The sequence below is a fragment of the Zalophus californianus genome, chromosome 13 (genome assembly GCF_009762305.2).
Source record: "Zalophus californianus isolate mZalCal1 chromosome 13, mZalCal1.pri.v2, whole genome shotgun sequence".
NCBI lineage: Eukaryota > Metazoa > Chordata > Mammalia > Carnivora > Otariidae > Zalophus > Zalophus californianus.
In genome coordinates, this window is record NC_045607.1 from 9867863 (window position 1) to 9891740 (window position 23878).

At 52.7% G+C, this 23878-nt stretch overlaps 1 protein-coding gene and 1 non-coding gene across 8 annotated transcripts in view; one reads left to right on the forward strand and one right to left on the reverse strand.

The window, feature by feature from the left end:
- MAPKAP1 (MAPK associated protein 1) overlaps positions 1 to 12009 on the forward strand; it is a 233063-nt gene extending 221054 nt beyond the window's left edge. For 3 of the 7 annotated variants that reach the window (XM_027616126.2, XM_027616125.2, XM_027616127.2), the window contains 2 exons: positions 5957 to 6054; positions 11489 to 11640. In XM_027616126.2, the coding sequence (XP_027471927.1) occupies positions 5957 to 6054; positions 11489 to 11614 (224 nt within the window). In that variant the 3' untranslated portion in view covers positions 11615 to 11640. Of the gene's footprint in view, positions 1 to 5956; positions 6055 to 11488 lie in introns of all 7 variants that reach the window. The other 4 variants (XM_027616128.2, XM_027616131.2, XM_027616132.2 and 1 more) reach the window with 3 other exon arrangements.
- Positions 12010 to 23309: 11300 nt separating this feature from the next.
- LOC113935231 lies at positions 23310 to 23422 on the reverse strand. Its single transcript, XR_003523971.1, has one exon. It is a non-coding gene; the product is annotated as a U5 spliceosomal RNA (small nuclear RNA).
- Positions 23423 to 23878: the final 456 nt, after the last annotated feature.

Genomic DNA, 23878 nt, shown 5'->3' on the forward strand with positions numbered 1-23878 from the left:
CTGCCACTTAGAATCTTGGACAATACAAACACAAATTACAAATGCCTTAAAACTCAGTTTCCTCAAAAACAACCCAATTCAAAAGTGGGCTAAGGACTTGAATAGACATTTCTCCAAAGAAGATATACAAATGGCCAATAAACTTATGAAAAGATGTTCAACATCATTAGTCATTAGGGAAATCAAAACCCCACACCGAGATACTGTTTCATACCCATTAGGATGGCTGTTATTAAAGAAAAAGGAAAAAAATAAATGTGACGATGTGGAGAAATCAGAACCCTCATGGAATCCTAGTGGGAAGGTGAAACAGTGCGGCCAGTGCACAAAACAGTTTGGCTCAGAAAGTTAAACATAGAATTGCCATATGGTTGGCCAGTTCCACTTCTGTGTATATGCCCAGAAGATCGGAAAGCAGAGGCTCAAATAGACATGGCATCACTGTTCCCAAGACCCAAAAGGTAGAAACAACTTAAATGTCTGTCCACCTCCAGGTGAGTGGATAAACAAAATGTGGTAGATACATAAACTGGAATATTATTCAGCCTTGAATGAAATTCTGATACATGGTCCACAGCATGGATGAACCTTGAAAACCATGCTAAATGAAATAAGCCAGACACAAAAGGACAAATACCCGTATGATTCCACTGATATTTGTCACCTAGAATAGGCAAGCTCATAGATACGGAAAGTAAAATAGAGTTTACCAGCAGCTGAGAGAAGGGAAAAAGGGACGGTGCTGTTTAGTGAGTACAGAATGTCTATTTGGGATGATGGAAAACTGGAAATGGATAGTGGTTGTGGTTGTAGAACATTGTAAACACACTTTATATAATTTAAGTTTCCACTTAAACTTAATGCTTGAATAGTAATTTTTACCACAATTTTTTTAAAAAAGAAGTGTTTCCTTCTCAGTAAAATTAGAATTCTCCTCTTAAAATTTTTTTAAAAAAGGCATCCATGCCTGATATAAAGGAATTGAGAAATAATCCAAATCCTCAAAGATGTCTTTCATAGCTTTATTGATAATACTGGCGATTTTATAAATACCTCAAATGCCCATGAGAGCATGAACCTTGGCACATATCCACTTGTTAACTTGTTGCAAAAGAATGCACCCGTTGAAAAACATGGTTGTAGAGACTGTGTAGCAACATGGAAAGGGCTATGGTAAAATGTTAACTAAAGAAAAAAAAAAAAAAAAAAGCCCAGGGGTGCCTAGGTGGCTCAATCTGGCTTCGGCTCGTGTCATTATCCCAGGGTCCTCGGATCGAGCCCCGCACTGGGCTCCCTGCTCAGCAGGGAGCCTATTTCTCCCCCTGCCTGCCGCTCCCCCTGCTTGTGCGCTCTCTCTCACTCACTCTGTCTGACAAATTAATAAAAATCTTAAAAGAGAAAGAAGGAAATGAATATGTAGTGTAAATACATTTTTACATATCCAGATTTCCATTTCAGTATTCAGAAGCAAATGTATAGTTGCGGTGTCTGCCCTGAGCCTGTGACCAGTGCTTAGATGCCCATTTTATGCCCCATTATATTGCATTTTATTCCTACAACACTAAAAGCAAATCTGCTCAAAGGCGGCCCAATTAAAAACAAAATCTCCAAAATCATGAGGATTTTCTGTTTGAATATCTGTTCCATCACAGTTGTAAGAATGATTGCCACCACCATTGAGCCCCACTATATCTGGGTGCTGTGGGAGATGCCTGAGGGCAAACCTGGGTGCCTGCAGGGACAGTGTCTTGTTCAGGTCCCGCCGCAGGAACACAGCGGAGCTGGAATTTCATCCTCAGCCTGAGTCCAGAGCTTACACTCTTCCCCTCTGCCTCCCAGGCCCTTGTCATGCCTTAGTTTCCAAGTAGAATTTAAAATACAAGCAAAATAATTCAGACTACTTGGAATATTAGATTTTGCATTTTCTTTTCAATCATCCTGATACATACTTTTTTCTCAACTGGCATTTTTACAAAGACACTTTGCCCCTCTGGCTTCCCCATCCCCATGAAAACTGACGTTCTCTGAATTTTCAAGGATAACCTGCCCAGCCCAGATTCCTTCTAACATCCCAGGACAGATGCCCTGGTAGGCTGCAGCTGGGGAGGTCATTTGCCCCCTCTTCCTCCCTTACCAAAGGTGAGCCGGGAGGTGCCTAAGGCGGATAAAGTGTTTGATAACAGACTTTTCTTAATCTGTTTTTAGCCTGTTCAGTCGGTGTTGAAATACCAGTGGTTCCTTCTTCCCTGCTTCCTCCTCTGGTGGAAGTTTACCATGTAGCATGTAGCATGCCTTAAAGATACCACCTCTTCCAGGTACTCGTTGTCTAGAAGTAGTTCTGTAAAGCCGTCCTAATGAGTCCAATGACTCATGTTTATTGATAGATTTGTTTCCAGCAAGAGGTCAACTAACTTGTTACTCCTTAATATATGGGTTTGGGACTAGGTGAAATTACACAAGTGTGAATCCTGCTTATTAACTGTTATTCTGTCATAAAACAGTCCCCAAGTCCTGCCAACGTTTTCTTCTCCTCCGTTCTCAAGTCAGTCCCTTTCTCAGCCTCCTTTTTGCCTCTGTCCAGCTCAAAACTGCATACACTCCTACCGGGGCAACTGTGGCGGCGGATCTCCCTGCCTCCTGGCCCTGGGGAGCCAGGGGGAACCCCCAAAAGCACAGTTTGACCATTTACTTTATTGCCCAGCTTTCCGACCCACTAGTGGCTCCCTCAGCTGGTGACTCCGGCATACCCACGCCTTCGTGCCCCGCCGCGTGTCACCCCCTGCCCGCCCACTGCATGTGACTGTCTGCTCCGATCTCCCCAGACACCTGCTGCCTCCTGCCCCTGAACATTGTCCCGGCCCTGCTGCATTCTTCTCCACCCCTACCCTTACCCAGCTCACTCCCCATCCTCCTTTAAGACTGCCCCAGTGTCAGCTCCTCCAAGAAACTATGTCTGCTCTCCCTTCCCTGCCTGGGCCATCCGCCTCCACCTGCAGTCTCCGTGCAGCAACCTGCACTTAGCACCCTCTTGGCGCTCACTCTTCTCACCTCTGTTCATTCCTCTGGCCCTTGCATAAGCCTGTGCTGCTGGCGGGGCCTGAACGGAGTAAAACTTCCCTTCTGGCCACCAAGCAAAACGGATCCCTGGAGTGGGTGCAAAGTCCTCACAGCAAAAACTCTGTTGGACTGAGTCGGTCCCATGTCCCATGGCTCCAGTATGAGTGAAACCGTGGCTGCTGATTTTAAGCTGAGCTTATGCACCAGAGCTGTCCCTTGAAATTTCTCCCACAGTGTATGAAAGGGCTCTGTGCTGTCACTGTCTCACCACACCTCATCCCAGTTACTAACATCTGTGGCTCTGTAATCATCACCAAAGTACAAGTCCTGCAGATAACATTCTCAGAGCTCTTGTCTCTCTGTGACGTGAATGCTTTCCCTGGAAAGGACAAATAAATCAGAGGCTTCAGAGAGATGGTAAGTGGCAGACTCTTCATCATTCCTTTGAGCTTCACTCTTCCTTGGGGCTCTGGAATGAGCACCAGGGACAGACACGGAACACACGCAGGAAAATACAGATGTCACCTGGCCCAAATATGCAGGCTTTCAGGAGACTTGACTTGGGATGTTTTCTTTTTGTTTTTCATGTGACTGTGGTGCAGATGAGCTGCAGGCCTCCCCTCTATAAGCCCGCCGCCGCCGGTATACTCCACAGGCAGTGTGATCCCAAGAGGACAGTGTTAGGGTTTCCAGAGGCTCCCAGGCCAGTGCAAACTGCATATCACACATGCTACGTATAGATTTGGCTCTACCTAAAGAGTGCAGAAAAGGTTTTTAATAGCATCTCAGTTGTCTGGGCAAAACAGGGTCTAGCATCCTGAGGTTTGGTTTGGTTTTGTCAGTGACAAGTGGGAGCAGGTGGTATAGACAGTCCATGAGATCCCTTATCAGAGTGGTCAGCGAACCCTGAAGCTTCAGGTCAACGGGCCTCCCTGAGACCTTCTGGTCCTTTTTAGCCCCAGGCCCTGGTGTCTGTGTCTGTCGTGTCCGCAGTAAGGCCTCCTGGAGGGCGTGTCTCTGTCCTTCACGGCCCTGTGACCTTCATGGATGTCTCTGCTTGGTCACAGCATGGCCAACAGATAAATGCATTGTCCTTCTACACAGTGAGCTCACCACCAAGACTCTACTCTTCCAAAATGGTCCTGTGAAAATGAACACATGCACGTACATACCAGTCTATTTATGTGAGATTCACTTTCTTATCAGAAACAAGTAATTTACATATTAAAAGGATGATTAGCCTCTGGCTAAGAATTCTGACATTTTAGTACCACTATTTAGAATCAGGCTAAATTTGTCAAGTGACTGAAAGTGAGGTTTTTCAGAAATTATTAGCTAATTTTTTCAATATAGGATTTATAGTCACATTAGTATATCATAATGATGTTTCCAGGATAAAATACCAGCAGCTCAACTTTTCTGGCCACAAATGTACAACATATATCAGTTTATTTTTGGAGATCTGAAGAATTAGCTACTGTAAATAAAGTCCCCAAGAAGATTTCTCCGGGAAAGAGGTGAACTTACAGTAATATGGGTGATATATTATTAATTAATAACTATGACCAGTGCTGCTTCAATTAAAAGGAAAATGGATGAGAAGGCCTATTAGAAAGGATATGCTTAATCTCACCAGCCCTGAGGTCTACAGAGCAGACTAGGGAAGGTTGTTTCTAAGGCTGTCTGCAGGAGGATGTCACCAGCTGCTCCCCAGTCTGGGAACTGCTGAGCACTGACTACGTGTCTCTCGGAAGCATTGCTCATTTGGTTGCCAGTAATGGAAACCAACTTCAAAATAGCTTAAGGAGAAAGAGGACTTTCTTGGAGGGCCACAGAGTCTCCCATAACTCAAGGGCAGCATGTGCTGATGGGCCGGGGAGGGCTTCCCTTGGGACTGAGACAGGCTGGCATCCGTGTCTGCTTAGAAGAGGGAATCTGGCATGTCTGGCCCAAAGGACAGGCACATGGCACCTGTCTGCAGGCGTCACGATCTAGTAAGCAGGTTTCTCTGACCGGCCACGTATGGTACAGGAGGCTGCCTGAGAAGGGCGCCTAGAAGTATACCTATGAAGCCTCGCCCAAGGAGGCACCAGGTGAGCTGAGTCACCCAGGATCGGCAGCCCTTTTCCAGACAGTTTAGCAAGAGAGGACATGCCAGGCCTAGGCTGGTGGGAGTGTGCAGTGCCACGGGCCTGCCTGTGCATGGGAGTGAGATGAAGCGAGAGGGGTGAGGCACAAAGCAGTCCCAGAAATGACAAGGTTATTCGGAAGGTGGTGGGAAAGGGGCCTGAAAGAATTTGGTTCTGGGAGACATTCGTGTATTGAGAGAATCTGACCCCCTGAGGTCGGACAGCTGTGTGAGGTGCCATCCTCCTTGGGTAGAAATGACTGGAGGCCCAGGAGCAGCTTCCAGGCAGGGTCATGAGGCCAGGACTCCCCAGCCCTGCAGTAGCCAGGGCTATGGAGAAGCCCCGAGAGAGCACTACCAGCAGCCTTTGTCCTTCCTGTTGCTCATTTATTTGGCTTTAAGCACAGTTATTTTATTTTTAGAGTAATAATATGGAGTTAATTGGCCTTCTGCCTTAAAGATACCACCGCTTCCATGTACTCGTTGTCTAGAAGTAGTTCTGTAAAGCCGTCCTAATGTGCTGTTGCCCTGAACACACTTGGTGGAATGAGACCTAACTAGCCATTTGATTTTGTTTGTTTGTCTTCCTGTCCATTTTCTCCTCGGCCTGTGATGAGAAAAATGACCTGCCCCCAGAAACAGTTGGCCTTCCCGCGTCCAGTTGCTCTCGCTTGAACTGGAATGCCACGGGGAGAAAATGGGGTCGCCTTTCCAAGGGGAACTCACCAGAACCCCCTCAACACTGCCTTTTCTCTCTTTGTCTCTCTCCAGGTCACGCAATATTTAAACTCACGTATCTAAGCAATCACGACTATAAACACCTCTACTTTGAATCTGACGCTGCTACTGTCAATGAAATCGTGCTCAAGGTGAGTGTTCCTCCCCAGGCCGGGCACCGGGTGTGCAGGGCCGCCTTCTACACAGCCACGTCTCAGGCTGGAGGCAGCCCCCTTCCTCCCAGCACTGGACAAGGCTCCTGGGCCCAGTTTGCAGAGGACAAGCGGCCTCCTGGTCACCCAGGTGGGGAGCATCCGTACCCAGGGCCACACCACAGGTCAGCCGCCCTTCTCCCGCTTCAGACAAAGTGGACGCCTTCAGCTTCCTCCCTAACCCAGTCATCCGGGTTCTTCGTCTATTTATCCTTTTCATGCACCGCGTCCTTCCTCCCATTCATTGTCAGGAGCTCCTTGAGGCTCCTGGAGTGGACTCAGAGGAGATTGTTGTTATTGGGAAAAGACGCTTAGTGTAGTCAAGATAATTTTAGCAACCTGTTCTAAACATACTCACCTCTATGCTACAATCGTATGTTGCCATAGCTCAGCAGCACTCACTGAGCACCTCCCGTGTGTGCCGGGCGAGTCCTTGGGATGTTGCAGTGACAGACCCAGGCCCTGCCGCCAGAAAGCTCTTCCTCTGTCAGAGGAGACAGACGGTAACATTAAACTACAAAGAGATTGTTAAACAGTCACAAAGGTGCCATGTGGATGTGAAAAAGGTAAACTGACCAGGGTAGGGGGTGGTGGGGCTCAGGGAGAGCTGAACCCTGAAGGATGGATGCAAAGCACAGATTTGACCAGGCGAGCAGCGAGAAAAAGCATCTCAGTCGGAGAGCAGCCTGTGAAGGGATGGAGAGGCGGAGCGGGCACGTGTGGCTGAAGCGGAGCAGGGTGGAGAGGCCAGGTCACACAAGAGCCTTGCAAAGTGGGGACAGGCTGAGAAAGGCTGCCCGGGGGCCTTGCTGGTTTGGGAGGCCTGGGGTAGGGCCCGAGACTGAGCATCTCTAAGAAGTTCGCCGGTGCTGCCCAGGCTGTTGGTCTCTGCACCGCACTCCAAGGCACCCTGGACGAGTGGTTTCAAGAGTCCTTTCTTCCAGCCGAATCTTATGTAGACGGAACAGATAGAAACACTGAGCTGCTTGTTGCGGCAGAGCACGACTTGCAGGCAGAGGGCTCCCCACCTGTAGCCGTGTGATTCTGGCTCGTCACATCACCTCAGGGCCTCGGTGTCTCTGCCTATAAAATGGAGATCGTAGCAGGTGCACTGCCCCGCCCCAGCAAAGGGCTGCTAGAACACAGATCAAATGTGGTAACGTAAACCTACCTAGATGAGTATTCATTCTCCTCTTGAGAGTAAAAGCCATCAAGTAATAATGATGGAAGTAGCTAAGCTGGGGGCGCCTGGGTGGCTCAGTTGGTTAAGTGTCCAAGTCTTGATTTCAGCTCAGGTCATGGTCTCGGGGTACTGGGATCAAGCCCCACATCGGGCTCCTTGCTCAGCGTGGAGTCTGCTTAGGATTCTCTTTCTCCCTCTCTGTCTGCCCCTCCACCTGCTCGTGTTCTCTCTTCAGCTTTCTCTAAAATAAATAAAATAAAATAAAATTTTTTAAAAAGTAGCTAAGCCGTACTGAGGGATTGCAGAGTGCAGGGATTGCGACTACACTTTACACCTCCTTCCGCAGAACCTTCATGGTTCTGCGAGACAGTAATGGAAAATCCTTCCCATTTCCTAGATGAAAACTGAGGCCCAGAAACAGAGAAACTTAGCCAGGACCATGACTGACAGAACTGGGGACCTGACCCCAGGTTTGGCAGCTTCCAGAATTTGTGCTCCTAACCCCCTGCATGTGTGCACCCTTGAGGAGTTGAATGAGAGGTTTCAACCAAACGGCATTGTTTTGCAGATACATTTGGAGGTCAAGTCCTCATGGCTACAAAAGTAGCCTACAAAAGTAGCCTACTTTCCAAAAGTAGTAGATGAAAATGAAAAGGATAAAGCTGGGCGCCTGGGGGGCTCAGGTCGTGATCCCGGGGTCCTGGGATCGAGCCCCGCGTCGGGCTCCCTGCTCCGCGGGAGGCCTGCTTCTCCCTCTCCCACTCCCCCTGCTTGTGTTCCCTCTCTCGCTGTGTCTCTCTCTGTCAGATAAATAAATAAAATCTAAAAAAAAAAAAAAAGAAAAAAGGATAGAGCTGCTGGGGGACAGTTGGGACCAGAGCGCACCTTGGAGCAGGCGGTAGGACACAGCGCCCGCCTGCAGTGCTTGGAACCAGCGAACTAAGGGTTACTTGCCAGATTGTCACCAGACAGCACAGGGAACTTGTTCAGTGTTCGGGGACCAGGTAAAGAAATATTCCATTACCCCATCAGGGGCTGGCCTTTTTTTATAGCCAGCATTAAAATATTCAAGACTTCAGAAGGATTCTAGTAAAATTATAATCCTGTGTTTGACATCAAAATAATTTTCACAACGGCAGATTGATGACAGAAACACAGGTTTATGACTTCAGTATGAGGCTCTGCAAGAGCAAGTGCAGAGAAATCATTTTACAGGACCAAATGCTCCCTCGAAGCAGATGCTTTTCTGCAAAATCCCTGAGGCCTGTCGCCTCCCCTGAAATGACTGTTTTCATATGAAAATGTTTGTAGAAATATTGCATCATGCTCAAGACTCCAGGAGAGTCACAGCGTGCCCAGGCGTGATTTACTTAGAGAGCTAATGGTCATGATCCTGATGGAAGATTAAATTTCACTTTTTCTGTCTCTGATTTTTATAGCAATTTAAATACTTAGCCTTCTCTGCCATCCCCACAGTGTCTGAGCTTTGCACCAATACCAAGTGACTGAGGCCCCAGCCCTGTGTCCCAGAGTTTGGCCAAAATGTTTCCACCAGAGGCTCTTCCAGGAGTGGGTCTTAGACACAAGTGATGCATGTGACGGTTCTAGAATTCAGTTTGACGTAAAACGAGAGCCTTGGATGGAAACTGAAGGAGAAGATAAGGGCCAGAGGCCGATGTCCAAGAAACTGTTATGTATGTCTCCCATTTATTGAACACCAACTGCATACAAGACATCTTACTTAACTATTCAGTCTTCGCTATTGCCCTGCAGAGTGTAGACACTATTTTCCCCATTCTGTAGATGAGGAGACAGAGGCCCACGGCTGCGGAGTGTGCGAGGGTGGAGCCTCAGCTCCAACCCCAGCCCTGAGGAGTCCCTTCCACCCCGAGCCATCATTGAGCTAAGCCATGTGTGGTCCCTAATTCTGCAGGTTTTGAGATGAATCTCAGAGGAATCATTGGTCTCTTCAAATTGGGTTCTTCTTGTGATCGAGTGATGGAGGCTGTGGCTTTATTGACCATGAAAACTCCCTATATTTTTATGCCTTAAGCTGTAAAATGCATTGAAAGTGAAACACTCTATAGTGCATAAAATTGTGCAAGTTTTAAGCCACAGCATATTAACCAGCTAATGGCAGACCAAAGGGCGTTTTTATCTTTTGATTATTACATTAATCTTCCATTAAAATTATCTATGTGATTATCACAAAGCACTGAAGATAATAAATTTAGGAGATAGTTGGCTAGTTAAGGATCATTTTTAAATGCTTTCGTCAAGTTATATGTGCCAAAAATACACTGAAAACACTAGGTTGGCTGAGTGTGCAAACAATATAATCCAAAGATGGCTCTTATTAAGAATGATAAAACCTCTGATTTCCATACATTGTCCGTAGTGTCCCAAATCGTCAGCCCGGCCCCGCGGTCCTCATGATTTATTGCTCTCAGCTGGTAACTCGGCGAGGCAGTGGGCCAAGCACGTCAGGCCTTCTGTACTCACACACCAGCCTTTAACGCCTGCTGCTGGTGACTATCAGAGCAGAAAGTTTGGAGAGGACACAGTGTTGGAGCCTCGGCCCACGGGAGGCCCGCCATCCCGCCTGCCTCCCCTGCACACCCTCAGCTTCTTTCTCGGAGGCAGCGGGGGCTGCTCCCACTCGGGGCGTGGGCACGCGACCCTCAGAGGAGAATCAGAGGTGGTGGCAGTTCTCTGTAGTCAAAAGTGTTTGGGCTTCTGGTCATAACTTACAGATATTTGAGAGCAAAGAGAAAAGGTGGTTCGCTCACGAAAAGCCCCAGCCAGAGGCTGGCAGCAGGAGCAGAGGGAGGATCAATATCTGAGGGGGAAAAGGGGTGGGAGCACTTCTGGGGAGGCCAGGGGCCTGGGGAGCTACAGGTGTGCCAATCAAGGGGGATCCTGGCCCAGGCACTTACTAGCTCTGTGGCCTTGAGTAAAAGGACATTACCATTCTGTGCCTTGATTTTCTCGTCTGCACAATGGGATGATAGTGGCATCTGTCTCATAGGCTGTTGTGAAGGTTACGTGAGTTAGTCCTTGAAAAGCACTCCAGCAGCACTGCTGCGTCCATGCCATCCGGCCAGGGGTTCAGCCTCCGCACTGGGGCCCAGTCCCATCCCAGCACCACTGCCCTTCCCTGGCTCTGCCCACCCCACCTGGACTGGGCGCGAAGCAGTTAAGTTCCCCAGACACCCACCCACCTACGCCCGCCCCAGCCCGGCTGCCATCACGGCTGCGCTGGCATACGTGCTGCTTCTCCCCTGCCCTTGGTACACCCCAAACTCCTATTTATCTCTCAAAACCCAGCTCGCACATCCTCGGCAAGATTTCCCTGCCCCACGGTACGTCCCCGGTAGTTACCCCCTTTTTTCCTGCTCCTTCTGTCGCTGGTGTCACACGTGTCCTGCTGTTGGATACCCACTAGGCAGTGAGCTCTTCGGAGCAGGGAACGAGTCTTACTTTTCCCTCTGTCCCTCGAACCGAGCCCGGAGCCAGGCTCCGACGTGGCAGGTACTGCCCTGGGGCGGCCCGGCGGCGCGCGCCTCACACGGGACTTCCACAGCCCCTCTCCTGGCTTTGACCCTGACCTCCGGGTGATCCTGGTCAGCTCGGCCCTCTTCCTGAGCCTCCTTCTTATCAAATGCACCCTGGCTGGCAGGGTGCCCGTGGGCAGGAGACAAAACCCCGTAGTTGGAAGCTCTGTACCTACCAGGGGGAGGCTGAAAACAGAGCCTTGGGTTCAGTTGGTTTTTCATCCCTGCCATGCTCTTGTCTTTCGGACAAGGAAAGGGTGGGGGGGCTCCGGGGAGTTACGTGCAGGCCTAGGCTTGCACAGCAGGTAAGGAGCAGAACCAGGAAGCCTGGCGCATGGCCTTCTGAGAGGCAGCATGTGCTAAGGAAGGGACACAGGCTGTGGAATCCAGAAAGCTCCCCCCAACCCCCCATAGGACTGAAAGGCCCGGACCAACCACTGGTCCTCTCCAGGCCTCCTTTATCCTGTCGTAAAGTGGGCTCCGTCCCGGCCTGCCAGGTTGCTGTGATGACTCAGCTCCACGCACAAGAGAGCAGCTGGCCCTGGGGCTCCCAGCCTGGGTCAGGGCCCTTCCCTTCTTTGCCCTGAGCAAACAGAGTGGCTGCCGAGTGACCGGGCTGTGTCCTCTTGCTTTCTAGGTTAACTACATCCTGGAATCACGAGCAAGCACTGCCCGGGCTGACTATTTCGCTCAAAAACAAAGAAAACTGAACAGACGTACAAGCTTCAGCTTCCAGAAGGAGAAGAAATCAGGGCAGCAATGACACTGGCCTCCAGCCCCAATCTGTCACCATAGCTCAGAGCCTGCCTGCCAGGGTCAGGTGGCCCTAGAGCCCACCCCAAGTCCTGCAGTCCTCGGGGACAGGCCACCCCTGGCTCACAGACACAAGGCTGGGGGGCTCTTGGGGGAATGGAGCTGGGGACATCTCCACGGGACCGAAGCCTGAGTGGCAGTGGCTTTGATGAGCAGTGCCAGGGGGCCCGACGACACAGACGACACGCCCAGCCATCTTCACTGCCCGGCGGCCCTGCCTGAGGATGTACATAGCCATGCCCAGACATTTCCTTGCAATTTGATCAAATTTCTTAAAACAAACAAAGAACAAAGATGTACATTTCTTTTTTCTTTTTTTTGCTTTTAATAAACAGGTGTACTCTTTATCGTGGTTGGTATGATGGGCCGTTCTTTGGGGCAGAGGACTGATCATGTCATTCTCTTTAAAACCTGTTCCCATATTGAACAGGCAGATTGGAAAAGCTATGGCTCGATTTCTCAGAAGAAATGTTTAGGGCTTAGTCAATAGTTTTAACTATGCCATTTGTTTAAATGAGTGCATTGCTTTGAGGATAGTATCTTCCTAAAGTTAGGATGGGGGGCCTGGTGGTGTGTGTCCCAGGCTCACCCCTTCAGAAACCACCTCTCCTCAGCTCGTCCTGGCACCTCTTGGGTCCAGAGACGCAGGACTGTGGGCCAAGCACGGGGGCGCTGGGAGAGTGGGGTGATGGCTGGTCTTCAGGTCACGCTGAGCTCCCGGCCAGAAGTGGGCTTTTCCATTTCTTCAATAACAAGGGTGTGTTTCAGCCAGCCATTAGTCCTGCAGGTGGAGTTTTCCTGGAATTGGCAGAATCTCTGCTCTACTGACTCAGAAGGGCCTCCGCTCCCCTTCTTCCTCTCCACGCAGTGCCTGCCTCCTTGTCTGAGCAGGCAGGAAGCCGCAATTTCTCCCTGTGTTGGGGGCGAGGGGGAGCAGAGGCGGCGGGCCCGACAGGAGCCTGCTCCTGCGGGCTCCGACTGCTCGGGCGGGCGGGGGGTCGAGCACCCGCCGACACCACGCCTCTGGCCACACCAGATGCCTCTGCGGTCCTCACCAGCCTCTCCAGGGTCCCTCCCAGGGTGACGTCCTTTCGCGCTGTCTCTGGCCGGGGTTGAGGACCAGACGTTTCACCGAGGACCTGCATTTCAAACAATTTTTTAAATTGTTGTACAGGAAGAGATGTGCCGAAAACAGCATCTCAAAGTCGAGTGTGTTTCTTTGCACTGGGGGCATTTTAATGAATTCCCCTTTCATTCTGATCTTTGTTCAGCCAACAGAAGCATCCTTTTCTAACGCCTTCCATTCCCGCCCACCCCAGAAACGAAAGAAATATTATTTGTAGCTTGCTATCTCTCTGTATTTGAATTTTTAGCAATTTTATATTTAGATATCTTGGAAAAATGTAAATGACTAATTTGGTCACTAAATCTTGTGGCATATTCAATATTAAAATATTAAAATAAAAGTCAGATGAATACCATCTTCTGTGTATTGCTTTGAACTCTTGAGTACGTTACCCTGACTCGCGAGTCTCAGAGAATCGCTCAGGGTAGTGGCATTTGCTGCCAGTTCTCGTGGTACCGAAGGTCCCTGAAGTGCACCGTGGGCCTCCTTAGACACTGACCAAGACAGGATGACCCTCTTCACTCAGGGGCGACACTCAAAGCTTCACCTCCCTCAAGTACAAAACCGACACCATTGTCGTGACATACAGCACGCCGGCAGTTACGGAAAGCTCATCTGTCCACCCGAAGGAAGAATTTAAAGGGAACACCGTGAAACCTCCCGGATCAACCGAATATCAGGACTTCTGAATTTCAGCTTTTCCTCGGCCCCTCTCTCACCACCCCCAACCTGGATTTTAAGATAAGACCATGAGCTCCTCGAGGACAGACTTCACCAAGCAGGAGCTCAGCATCCCGAGGTAAACGGATGACCCTCAGAACCCACTGCGGCTCTCCAGCAGCATCTCCTGACCTGGCTCCCACCCCGACGTGCTAAGTCCCCACCAGGGCTCCGCAGGCCTCGGCTGGCCGCTGAGGAGCGCCCCCCCATGGTCTGAGGGCCGCCAGCACGCCAGGCGGGCTGCATGCCGGCCCCCTTACAAGTAAGTGTGAGCCTGCGTACCTCCCCCCCTCCCCCCCCCCCCCCCCCCCCCCCCCCGCCGGCCAACGCGTGGCAGGTCCTGTCATTGCCTGCATTCCAGAGGTGAGGGCTTGGGGCCTGGAAGGGTCTCACCGGGACTCTGAGCCCACAGCCGCGCTCTGACCGCCGCAGCCAGCAACTCCATGGGGCCTCAGTCTCCTCCAGAGGACGGGACCTCTGCAGGCCTTTCTAGAGAATGTCTTAAATGTCTCCATCACAGTGAGCCCAACCTTCCTTCCAGGGGTTTCTGTGCACCAAAACTTGCAGGAGCTTCCCTGCTTCTGAGCAAGAATTCTAAGAAATACTGTGAGGCTGCTTAGTCCCTCCTCCTCTCTGGGGGCAGCAAGTGCATGTTCTCTCCCGGAGTCTTGGAGCCTCTGCTTGCACACCTCTAGCAATGGGGCACTCACTGCCATTTGGGTTAGTGCTTTTCCTTGTTGGCCCATTTGGTCACCCTGGGCTACCTGCACCGGTGGCCACCCCAGAACCCACCCAACGCACCTCAGCCTCTGCATGTCAGATCCCTCTTTCCACCCTGAGCGCCAACTGCCTCCTAACCCTCCTACCTGGGCCCCAGGACCAGTGTCCCCACTGCCCCAGAAACCCCATCAGCTGCTTGGAGACCACACTGACATCCCTCAGAGTCTTCTCTTCCTGGGCTAAGAAGCTTATCCCCACCCCTGTCGTGTCCCCGGAAACCCACCAGCTGCTTTCAGGGTTCCTGTTCCCCAGGTCAGGTTGCAAAACCTCAGAGGCACGGGGGGGGGCGGGGGGGGCGAAGTTCTGACGTAGCGGTCAAGATGCTCACAGTCTGGTGAGGCCAGGGAGGTGGGCAGGTGACCCCCAGGCCACACCAGAGTGAATGCCATGGAGGCTCTGTGGGGGCCCGCATGGACCTGGAGGCCTGGAGGGGTCCCTGGTGTCCCGGAGCTCCCCGAGCTCCCCGAGGGGAAGGTGACACAATGTGCAGGAATACGGCAAGAAGCTGCCACGGGCCCTCACCAGCAGGGCTGACGAGGGACCGGCATGATGGCCCCGGCCATCCATCCTCACACCCACCTAATCTCATCCTCCACAGGAGGTACCCGGCGGAGTACGCACAGTCCCTCACCGGAGGCCCTGCAGTGGGGAGGTGGCAGAGTCGGCTTTCCCACCGCCCACCTGCCGCCCCCCGCACCCCCCCCCCCGCCGCCCAGCCGGCCTCCGCTGGGGGCCCACGGTGGCCCATGCGGCCCACATGCCCCAGATCCTGCAGGCGCCACCAAGGCCCCCCTGGGAGGGCCCTGCTGTTGGGAAAGCGGCCCAGGAGGAGGAAAGAGTTAAGCCTGTCATGTTCTGTTCCCACCAAACACCTCTGCTTAAATGCAAAGTCCCAACAGGGTGGTGTTGGCTATAAAAGCCCTAAGAGTGATTTGTGAAGTCTCGAAGCCCTGTAATCTCGTCAGCGTAATGGGATTATATTTCAAATCACCACAGCCTGTTCATTACCCATTTAAACTCCTCTGACAGAGGAAAACTTACATGAAACGTGCAAGGCGGCCCTTGCGACTTCCCCACTCTCCTTCCTGATTAGACAAACAGATGCTGAGGTCTGGAATGAAAAAATAATGTGCCCATTTATTCATTTTTCTGACAAGTCACAATAGATTTTTAACTGCCAATGAGTGACCTCCCGGAGGTGCGGTGGCGGGGAGGCGCCCGCCAGGCAGCGAGTGGTCATTTCCGCCCGCGCCAGGCCCTGCCCTGGCCAGGATTCCTCCGGGGACCAGAGCTGGCTGCCAGGCTGAGCCACGCTCCCCACTCTGTCCTAGCCGGGGCTGAGGATGCGCTCAGCTACCTGCTGGGCCTCTCGGCTGTTGCCACCCCCAGGGGCCCAGGGGCCTCCTCCAGGACACAGCCACGGCTTGAAGTCAAAGCCCCAGGTAGGAACTCTGACCCCTTGATTAAGGAGCCTCAGTTTCCCCATCTGTAAAATGGGGAAAGTAAGAGAGCCCATCTCAGTGGTGAGGGGTCAGGGGCCCGGCTTGGGCGGGTGCTGCCCTCAGCTCCCACTCTGGGCTGCCTAGGATGACTATCCCCAGTCAGTGCCCCCCAGGCTGTGACAAGGAGAGAACAGCCCACAAGTGCTGGGCCTTCCCTTGACCACATCCTCTGGCGGAATAGGCCTTTGTGGACAGTTACTTGCTGGGTCACAGGGCCACAGCGTGGGGGCAGAGGAGGCCCTCTGGCTCTCTGCTCTGTAACGAGGCCTGGAGCAGGGGTGGGCTGGGGGAAAGGCGGCTGGGATCCCAGCTCTATGTGTCCCTGAGGCACCCCCGCCCCCAATTCAGAAGCGGGACACTGCTCCTGAGCTGGGCCACCTACTGGAGGGAGCCCTATGGCAGTGAGTTGAGTGAGGCATCAATAAGATAATGTCACAGGCCTGATGCACAACAGAGGCTGGGTAGCCATGGAGACAAGCGTGCCCAGGCACATAGTCGCCAGGAACACACTGGCCAAGTCCTTCCCTGCCAGCAGGACTTTGGGCCTCAGGGGGCAGCCCCAGCCCCCCAGGGAAGCGGCCTATAGGCCCCCCTCTCACCACCCCTGCCTGCCTCTGGGGAGGAGCTCCAGGCAGGGCTCCCATCTTTATGCATTCGTTACTATGAATACATAAGAAATACTGTGAGGCTAATTCTTTTTAAAATGATAAAATTCATCTGTATTATAGCATTCCAGCCCCTAGTTTCCTGAAAGCTAAAAATATTTTAATGTCATATTTCCATGTAAATTTTAGTTTAGAATTTAATATCCTTTTAACGTACATTAAATTTTTAGCATTCTTCAAGCCCTTGACTCTTTTAAGGATTTAGCTGATGTGCATTGGAGAAAAGGGCTGGCGAAGGCTGTAAATTAGGAAAGTTCTAGAAGCAAGGTGGCCCCCAAACCTCTGCACCCACCGCACCTTGGGAGTTACTCCTCTGGGCTGGGGAGCACCTGAGTCAAACCCTGGGGTCCTGGGGAGGTGTCAGAAGTCTCCATTTCCTTGCTAGAAAGAGTAGGTGTGACTAGCCAGTGGGGCCGAGCACATGGGTGCTGCAGTCAGGGTGGAGTCGGGCCCTGGTTCTGCCACTTGCTGGCAGGTGACCTTGGTATGCTTTCCTGTGCCTGTTTCCTGGCCCCCAAACGGGGCCAAAGTCAGCTTGTGCACCGGTGATATTTGAGTGAATGCACATGAAAGGGGGTGGTTATCGGCTCCACAGAGGAGGTGAGCTCCAGGGTGAACTGGCTGGCCTTGCCGAGGGGTTCAGGGTGATGACATGTGTGTAAACTTGAGTAGATCGTTTTTGGTTGGCCTGTACCCTGCTCCAGCCCCTAGAGTAAGATCGCAATCACCGCCCCCCCCACCCCCCCACCCACACACACACAAGGGTGTCTTGGCAAAGCCTCCTGATTGGCTCAGGGGCTGCAACCTCACCCTACTTCTCCCCCTGGGGTAGGCCAAGAAGAGCCAAGAGAGGGCTCTGAAAATGTCAAGGAAGGGTGTTCACAGCTGCCTTTGGGGGAAAGTAGGGTAGGGGCTTCATGTCCCCTAGGACTTCTGAGGTCAAGGTCTGGGGCCTGCCTGAGAGTTCTCCCCACAGCCTCACACTCTGGGGTCTGGGTCTCCACTGACCAGGCCCACACCCTTCTGCCGTGAGTCACCATGCCAGGGGTCTCGAGGGAATCCTTCCATCTGTCTGATGGCCCATCTGTGAAATGCAGCAGAAATAATAAAACCTGGGGCGCCTGGGTGCCTCAGTCGGTTAAGCATCTGCCTTTGGCTCAGGTCATGATCTCAGGGTCCTGGGATCGAGCCCCGTGTCAGGCTCCCTGCTCAGCAGGGAGCCTGCTTCTCCCTCTACCCTCCCCACCCCCCGTGCTCATGATCTCTCTCTCACTCTCTCTCTCAAATAAACAAATAAAAGCTTAAAAAAAGAAAAAGAAATAATAAAACCCCCCTCGTGAGGCGGCTGGGAGGACCCGGCGATATCACCCACAGGAGGAACCTTCAGGAACAAGGCAACGTGTAGGGAAAGGCTCACTTGGCCGTCTGTCCAAGCAATCATTAACCAGAATTACAAATTTACAGCGTGGAGACATGAAATCTGGAGAGATGGACAGCTCTGCTCTCTAATCACTTTCAGGGGAAGATATAATGCATTGATCGACAGAGACAAACCACAGTTTAGGCTCCAACCAGTGTCTGTGACGAAAACAGCCACCTTATTAACTTAGATTTACGGAGTGTCTCCATCCTGGCAAGAGGAAGGCATGGGGGGAGGGAGCTGCTGCTCGTGTGGGGTGGTGGGGGGACCCAGGAGCCAGGTAGGGACCCCCCCCCCCCGCTCCAACCCACCCAGAAGAAGCCCAAGGAATCCCTCCAAGGCAGCCACAATAAGATGAGAGCCGTTTCCTGATGGGGAATGAGTTCCCCAGCTCTGGAGGAATGTAAGCATTCAGCATTCATTCAACAAGTGTCCACTAATGCCTACTTTGTGTTACGCCCAAACAGGCCCTTCATGTATAGAAATGATCTGATGCGGAGCCTGTCCTTGGGAACTCCTGGTCCATGAGGCCATGGCCTAGTCTAGTGCTCAGGTGACCAGATGTCTGAACAGCAGACACAGCCTTTTTTTCTGTTTGCAGCCAAGGGCTGAAAATGTTCCTGGTAAAGATGCTGGGTGCCCCCGATCCAGTCGGAGGATGACAAGCTGGTGGGTGCCTGGGGAAGACAGATTCTGAGGCAGAGAACCCCAAGAGGAACTCTCCAAGCAGGAGAAGGGAGAGTGTCCAGCAAGTCCAGCCCGTCCGCGGGCAGAGCTGTGAGCAAGAGATGGCTGCTCAGCCCCCCTCTGGGCTCAGGCAGCCTCACTGGGGGACCCACGGCCGCGGTGCCGCAGGGGCCTGGAGCTCAACGTGCCAAATGGTTGTCTCCATCTTTATGCCAAGAGATTCTCCCCTTCCTGCGGAAAGAGGGCCTGCTGGTGGCTACTCCCGATGGTTGGTTTCTCCCATGTTGGAAAGGAGGCCTTTGGCTTCCAGGGCGGGACTTATCTGTGTCACTGCCTGGGATGCCTCGGGGACAGGACCCAGATGTCCTTCCTAGGCTGCCCCAGAGCAGCTCCCAGCTGACACTCGCGCTGCCCAACAGCGGAGATCAGCCTTTGGTCCATGCGTGTGTCACCAGCGGGCCGGACGGTCAGCAGCTGCCCTGGGTCACCTTGATGACCCGCAGCTCGACTCTCCCATTTCCGGGCCTCATTTTCTCTTCCTGAGAGGGGCATCCTTGCGGTGCCTGGCTGGCTCAGTCGGTGGAGCGTGCAACTCTTGATCTCAGGGTGGTGAGTCTGAGCCCCACGCTGAGTGTAGAGATTACTTCAATAAACGAAAAAAAAAAACTTAAAAAAAAGACATCCTCCACGTGGCAAGAGCAACCTAGACAAGACTTCCAAGCCTCAGAAGAAGGGACCTCTCTCCCAAATTCCATAGACACATCCCAGGCCAGGTCTCTGATTGGCCCCGCAGGGGTCACATGTCCATCCCTGGGCCAATCCCTGTGGCTGGGAAATGAGCCACTGCTATGGGCACCCCTTGCAAGTGCGTGGGCTTCAGGGGAAGGGGCCCCATTTACCAGAGCAGGGGAGGGGACAGGTAAAATCAGTGGGTCTCTTTAGCACTTACTATGTGCCAACCACTGTAATTAAAAAATTAAATTTTTTTGGGCGCCTGGGTGGCTCAGTTGGTTAAGCGACTGCCTTCGGCTCAGGTCATGATCCTGGAGTCCCGGGATCGAGTCCCACATCGGGCTCCCTGCTTGGCGGGGAGTCTGCTTCTCCCTCTGGCCCTCTTCCCTCTCGTGCTTTCTATCTCTCATTCTCTCTCTGTCTGAAATAAAAAAAAAAAAAAAAAAAAAAATTAAATTTTTTTAAATGTTCTCAAACTCACCAAGAAGCAGGGACCCATAGCATCCTTCCCCAACAACAAGGCCTAAAGAGTGAAGGAGTTTGCCCAGCGAGGAAGGGGTGTTCGTGGGACTTGCACCTGCTTCTGACTCCAATCCCGAATGTCCCCACTTTGTGGGGCTACCTCCTCCATGTGGGCACAGTGGAGTCCTCGCTTCAACCCCCGCATCCCTCAGGAATACTGGTGTGCGTGAGTGTGTGAGTGTGTGCGTGAGTGTGTGCGAGTGTGTGCGCGTGAGTGTGTGTGTGAGTGGGGGGGGTGAGATTAATCCACCGGCGGCCCACTAACCCTCGCCCCCCAGGCAGGGGCGCCCACCCTCACACACCTGTGCTTCAGGCACAGCCCAGGCTGACGGCCGTCTGCTCTCTGAGGAGGCTGCACACGTCTCTAAGCAGCCCCTGCCCCACAGCCGAACAGCTGGCCACCATCTTGGCACACGTTTCCCTGTCACATCTGATTTGCAAAGTCATGTCTGTAACAGACCCACAGGAGCGTCCAGTTGGGGCTTTTTCAGGTCAAGGAGTATTTTCCAGAGAGTCTCTCGTTCTTCAGAGGAGAAAAAGAATGTGAAGAGAAGAGAAAGAATCTTGTCTCTGTTGCAGGGCCAACACTCACACCAATGGAATATTCCTCTGGGCCACCCTGGGCTATAAGGCCTTAGAGATCACCTTGAGGTTCTGTCTTTATCCCATTTGACAGATGAGGAAATCCAGGCTAACAGGAGTCATGTCATTTTCTCAAGTTCACACGGCTGCTAAGGGCAGAGCTGGGATTTGAACAGGGCCTTTCCAGACGCCCAAGCCCTTGCTCATCACCGTCAGGTCCACAGTCTTCCAGCGGATGCCTGAGCTGGGCAGTCCTGTTGGCTTGACTCCAAGACCTCCTCCTCCTCCGGGAAGCCTGCCTGGGCTGGCAAGGCCTGCCTCTGCCACTCTCCTCTTACGGGCTGCCGACTGGAGTCTCTGGTTCCCAGAGCCTCCAGGGAGGGGCCCGCCAGCGCTGGCTGGCTCGGACACCCTGAAGTCAGCCTCTTGGCCAAGACATTTTGACTGCAAGGAACAGGAGCCCACAAGAATGCAGGCGATGGGGGTCCCATAAAAATCCACAGCCCTCAGCCCATCCAGGCACCGTGGGCACCAAGCCGGGCCCTCGAGGACTGAGCACACTCCCCTTCTCTGAGGGCTCTCCCTCTCTCCGTCTTCTTTGGGGCATCCCGGTGGTGAGGATGCCCGTGACCCCCAGCCCCAAGACCGCGAGCTTGGGGACATCTGCATCGCCAACCCCCGCCACTTCTGCACCTCTGAGCACTAACTCCCAGAAGGAGGTTCTCCACGGGACCAGCAATGGTAGCCCTGACTGCGCCGGGGTGGGGCAGTGCAGGGAGCTGTCTGTCTGTGCCCAGGAAGTCAGGAGGGTGGAAGTGGGCGATCACCCAATCTTCTCCTGCCTGGGTGCTCTGTCTCAGGGTGAAGCCCCAGGGAAGTAACTGACACTGTCTACAACCTGGGGGCAGGGACCCCACCTGCCCAACAAATATTTATGAAGGAGTGGAATGAATGTTAAAGGGTGTCCTGGTCCCCAAAAGGACCAGGTCCCCAAATGGACACAGATGGGAAAGGTTGTGTTGAACCTGCTCAGCAGGTTCCTCTCTTACAGGACCCCTCAGAACCTTTAATTAACCACTGTTCACTATGCTCTGGGAAGGAGGTCACATATGCAGCATTGCCCAAGCACTTTGCCAAAGCATGTGTACACATTTCTAGAACCGGGGTAAGTCAGCATTCAGGTGGTAATGCTATTTCGGGCAATCCAAGGGAAGCTGTGTCAGGTACCAGCCGAGAGCATGGCCTCCGGAGTCAGGCACACCAGCGCTGTTGCCCATGAGCCGTGTGACCTTGGGCCAGTCCCTTGGCCTCTCTGAGCCACAGTTACCCCATACACTTCCATGGGGATCATCAGGGCCACTCCATCTTTGTCCCGGCTGCCATCATTGCCATTCTCTACCACACAGCAATGGCCTCCTCCCTGGCTTCCCTGGCTCCCCCCTGCCTCTCAGCGCTGGACACGATCTCTGGGCGCAGGGGACTCAGGGCCTCTTGTCCCCCATTCACTGCATTCCCAGCACCCAGCACCCAGAACAGGCCTGGCACACAATTACATTTCCTGGATGAACGAATGAACGAATGAATGCTATCCCTACGGGAACACTGAGTTTAGTTTGGGGCAGGCACGGCCACCCCCCGACTCTGACCCTCCTCCTATCCTTCTCTCGCACCTCAGTCTGGCCTGAACCTAAAGGAAGTCCATGACCCCCTCAGCAAACATTTATTCAATTTGAATAATTACATCCTTTTGGGAGCTGGCTGACCAGAAACGTGATTGGGAGAAACTCTTTCTCACATACGCGTATAAACAACAACCTCCACCTCTGGAGGGCGCTAGAGGTGCCAGGTCAGGGCTCGGTGCTCCTAGGGATGCACTTCTTCACTCCGCACCACGCCCCTGGGGCGGGACTATAGCCTTGTGCCCATTACACGGATGAAGAGAGTGAGGCTCAGAGCGCCCAGTGACTCGCCCAAGATCACAGAGCGAGGGGGAAGCGGGGCAGCAGGTTTCATCTGACTCCAGACCCAGCAGTCTTAACCCTCCATCATTCTTGACGGAGAACGATGGCATGGGACACAGGGAAGAACACAGTTCTGGAGTCAAAGGTTGAAATCCCACCTCTGCTTTACCCCCAACTTGTGTGATGCTAGGCCAGTCATGCCACCTCTCTGAGCCTCAGTTTTCTTATCTGTAAAATAGGGCTAATAATATAATCCCTAATATGGACTCCATGAGCTAGCAGATGGGAGAGAAATTTCTGAGGTAGCACCAATTCTGTGGCCGTGTATGTCCAGAGGACAGAGAAGCCTAGGAAATGCCTGCCTCCAAAATGAAGCCATTGGCTGAGCCTGAGGCATCAGGGCCCACACGGTGGCTGGCATACAACAGCCCTCAACAAACTCATGCGGAACGAACTGTCATCTTCTGCTGGGGCTGCAGACTGGCCCAGAACACGGGGACACAGAGGCACAGAGCTTGAACCGGGCTCCCCTTGGACAGACCATGGGAAAACCAGCGATGCAGGGGAGCCGTGGAGCTTGAGGCCAGGCACAGCCTAGACCCCTGCTCCAGCTCCGGGAGCCCGTGTGGGCGCATGAGCCTCGGTACCTGTTGGCCAAGAACACCACTGCCTTGTCAGCCAGGCTGAGCACACGTTAGTCAAGATGGCGGCCACGGCTGCCCCCAAACGCAGGGTCCACTGGGTACCAAGAGCCCCACTGCGACTGGATGCGAAACGGAACAAATTAATCGTTGAACTGGGTGACCAGGCTCCAAATGGAGTGAGTCAAAACCCAGCGCAGCCTTAACTCTCCAAGGAGTGAGAAGAAACCAGTCGGCCCATCCCCATGCCCCTGAGAATGCTGGGTAATTACATTTTCCCTTTTGTCTTTTTGTTTTCCTTTAGCAGAACCACCAAGACGCGGCCGCAAAAATCAGTTACAGCTTCCAAAGTGCTTCTTTCCCCAGAAATCTTTTATAAAAGGTGAAAGATTTATAAGACCCGAAGAGCAAACCAAGCAGGATAATTGTTTTTGGAATGACCCCAATATTTTCACCCCGGCGACCCCGGCTGGGCATCTTGCCCCATATTTATGATTCCTGGTCCTCTGCGCGCCGCCGGGCGACCTTTCTGAGCCCCCTCTGCGAGCCCCCAGTCCCTTATCGGGCCTGTAACTCACCCTGACGTTATCTCTCGGGAGGGTTTTATGCACTTTAATTTAACTCCCCTCATCATTATTTCCCGGACTTCAAGGTTTTCTCTCCCGAGCTGCCCTTCCCGGGACAAGCATAATCTGTTTGCCATCAAGCGCAATAAATATGTTTGTGCGGGAGACGGGAACCATTTGGGGAGAGAGGCCCAGGCCCGGGGAGCAGCCTCGGGCTCTCACCCCAGTCTGGGCAGCAGGGCTGGGCGGTGTGTCCTTGAGCTGCTGTCTTGCCTGGACCCTCTGCCTTGGTTCTCCGGCCAGTGGCCCG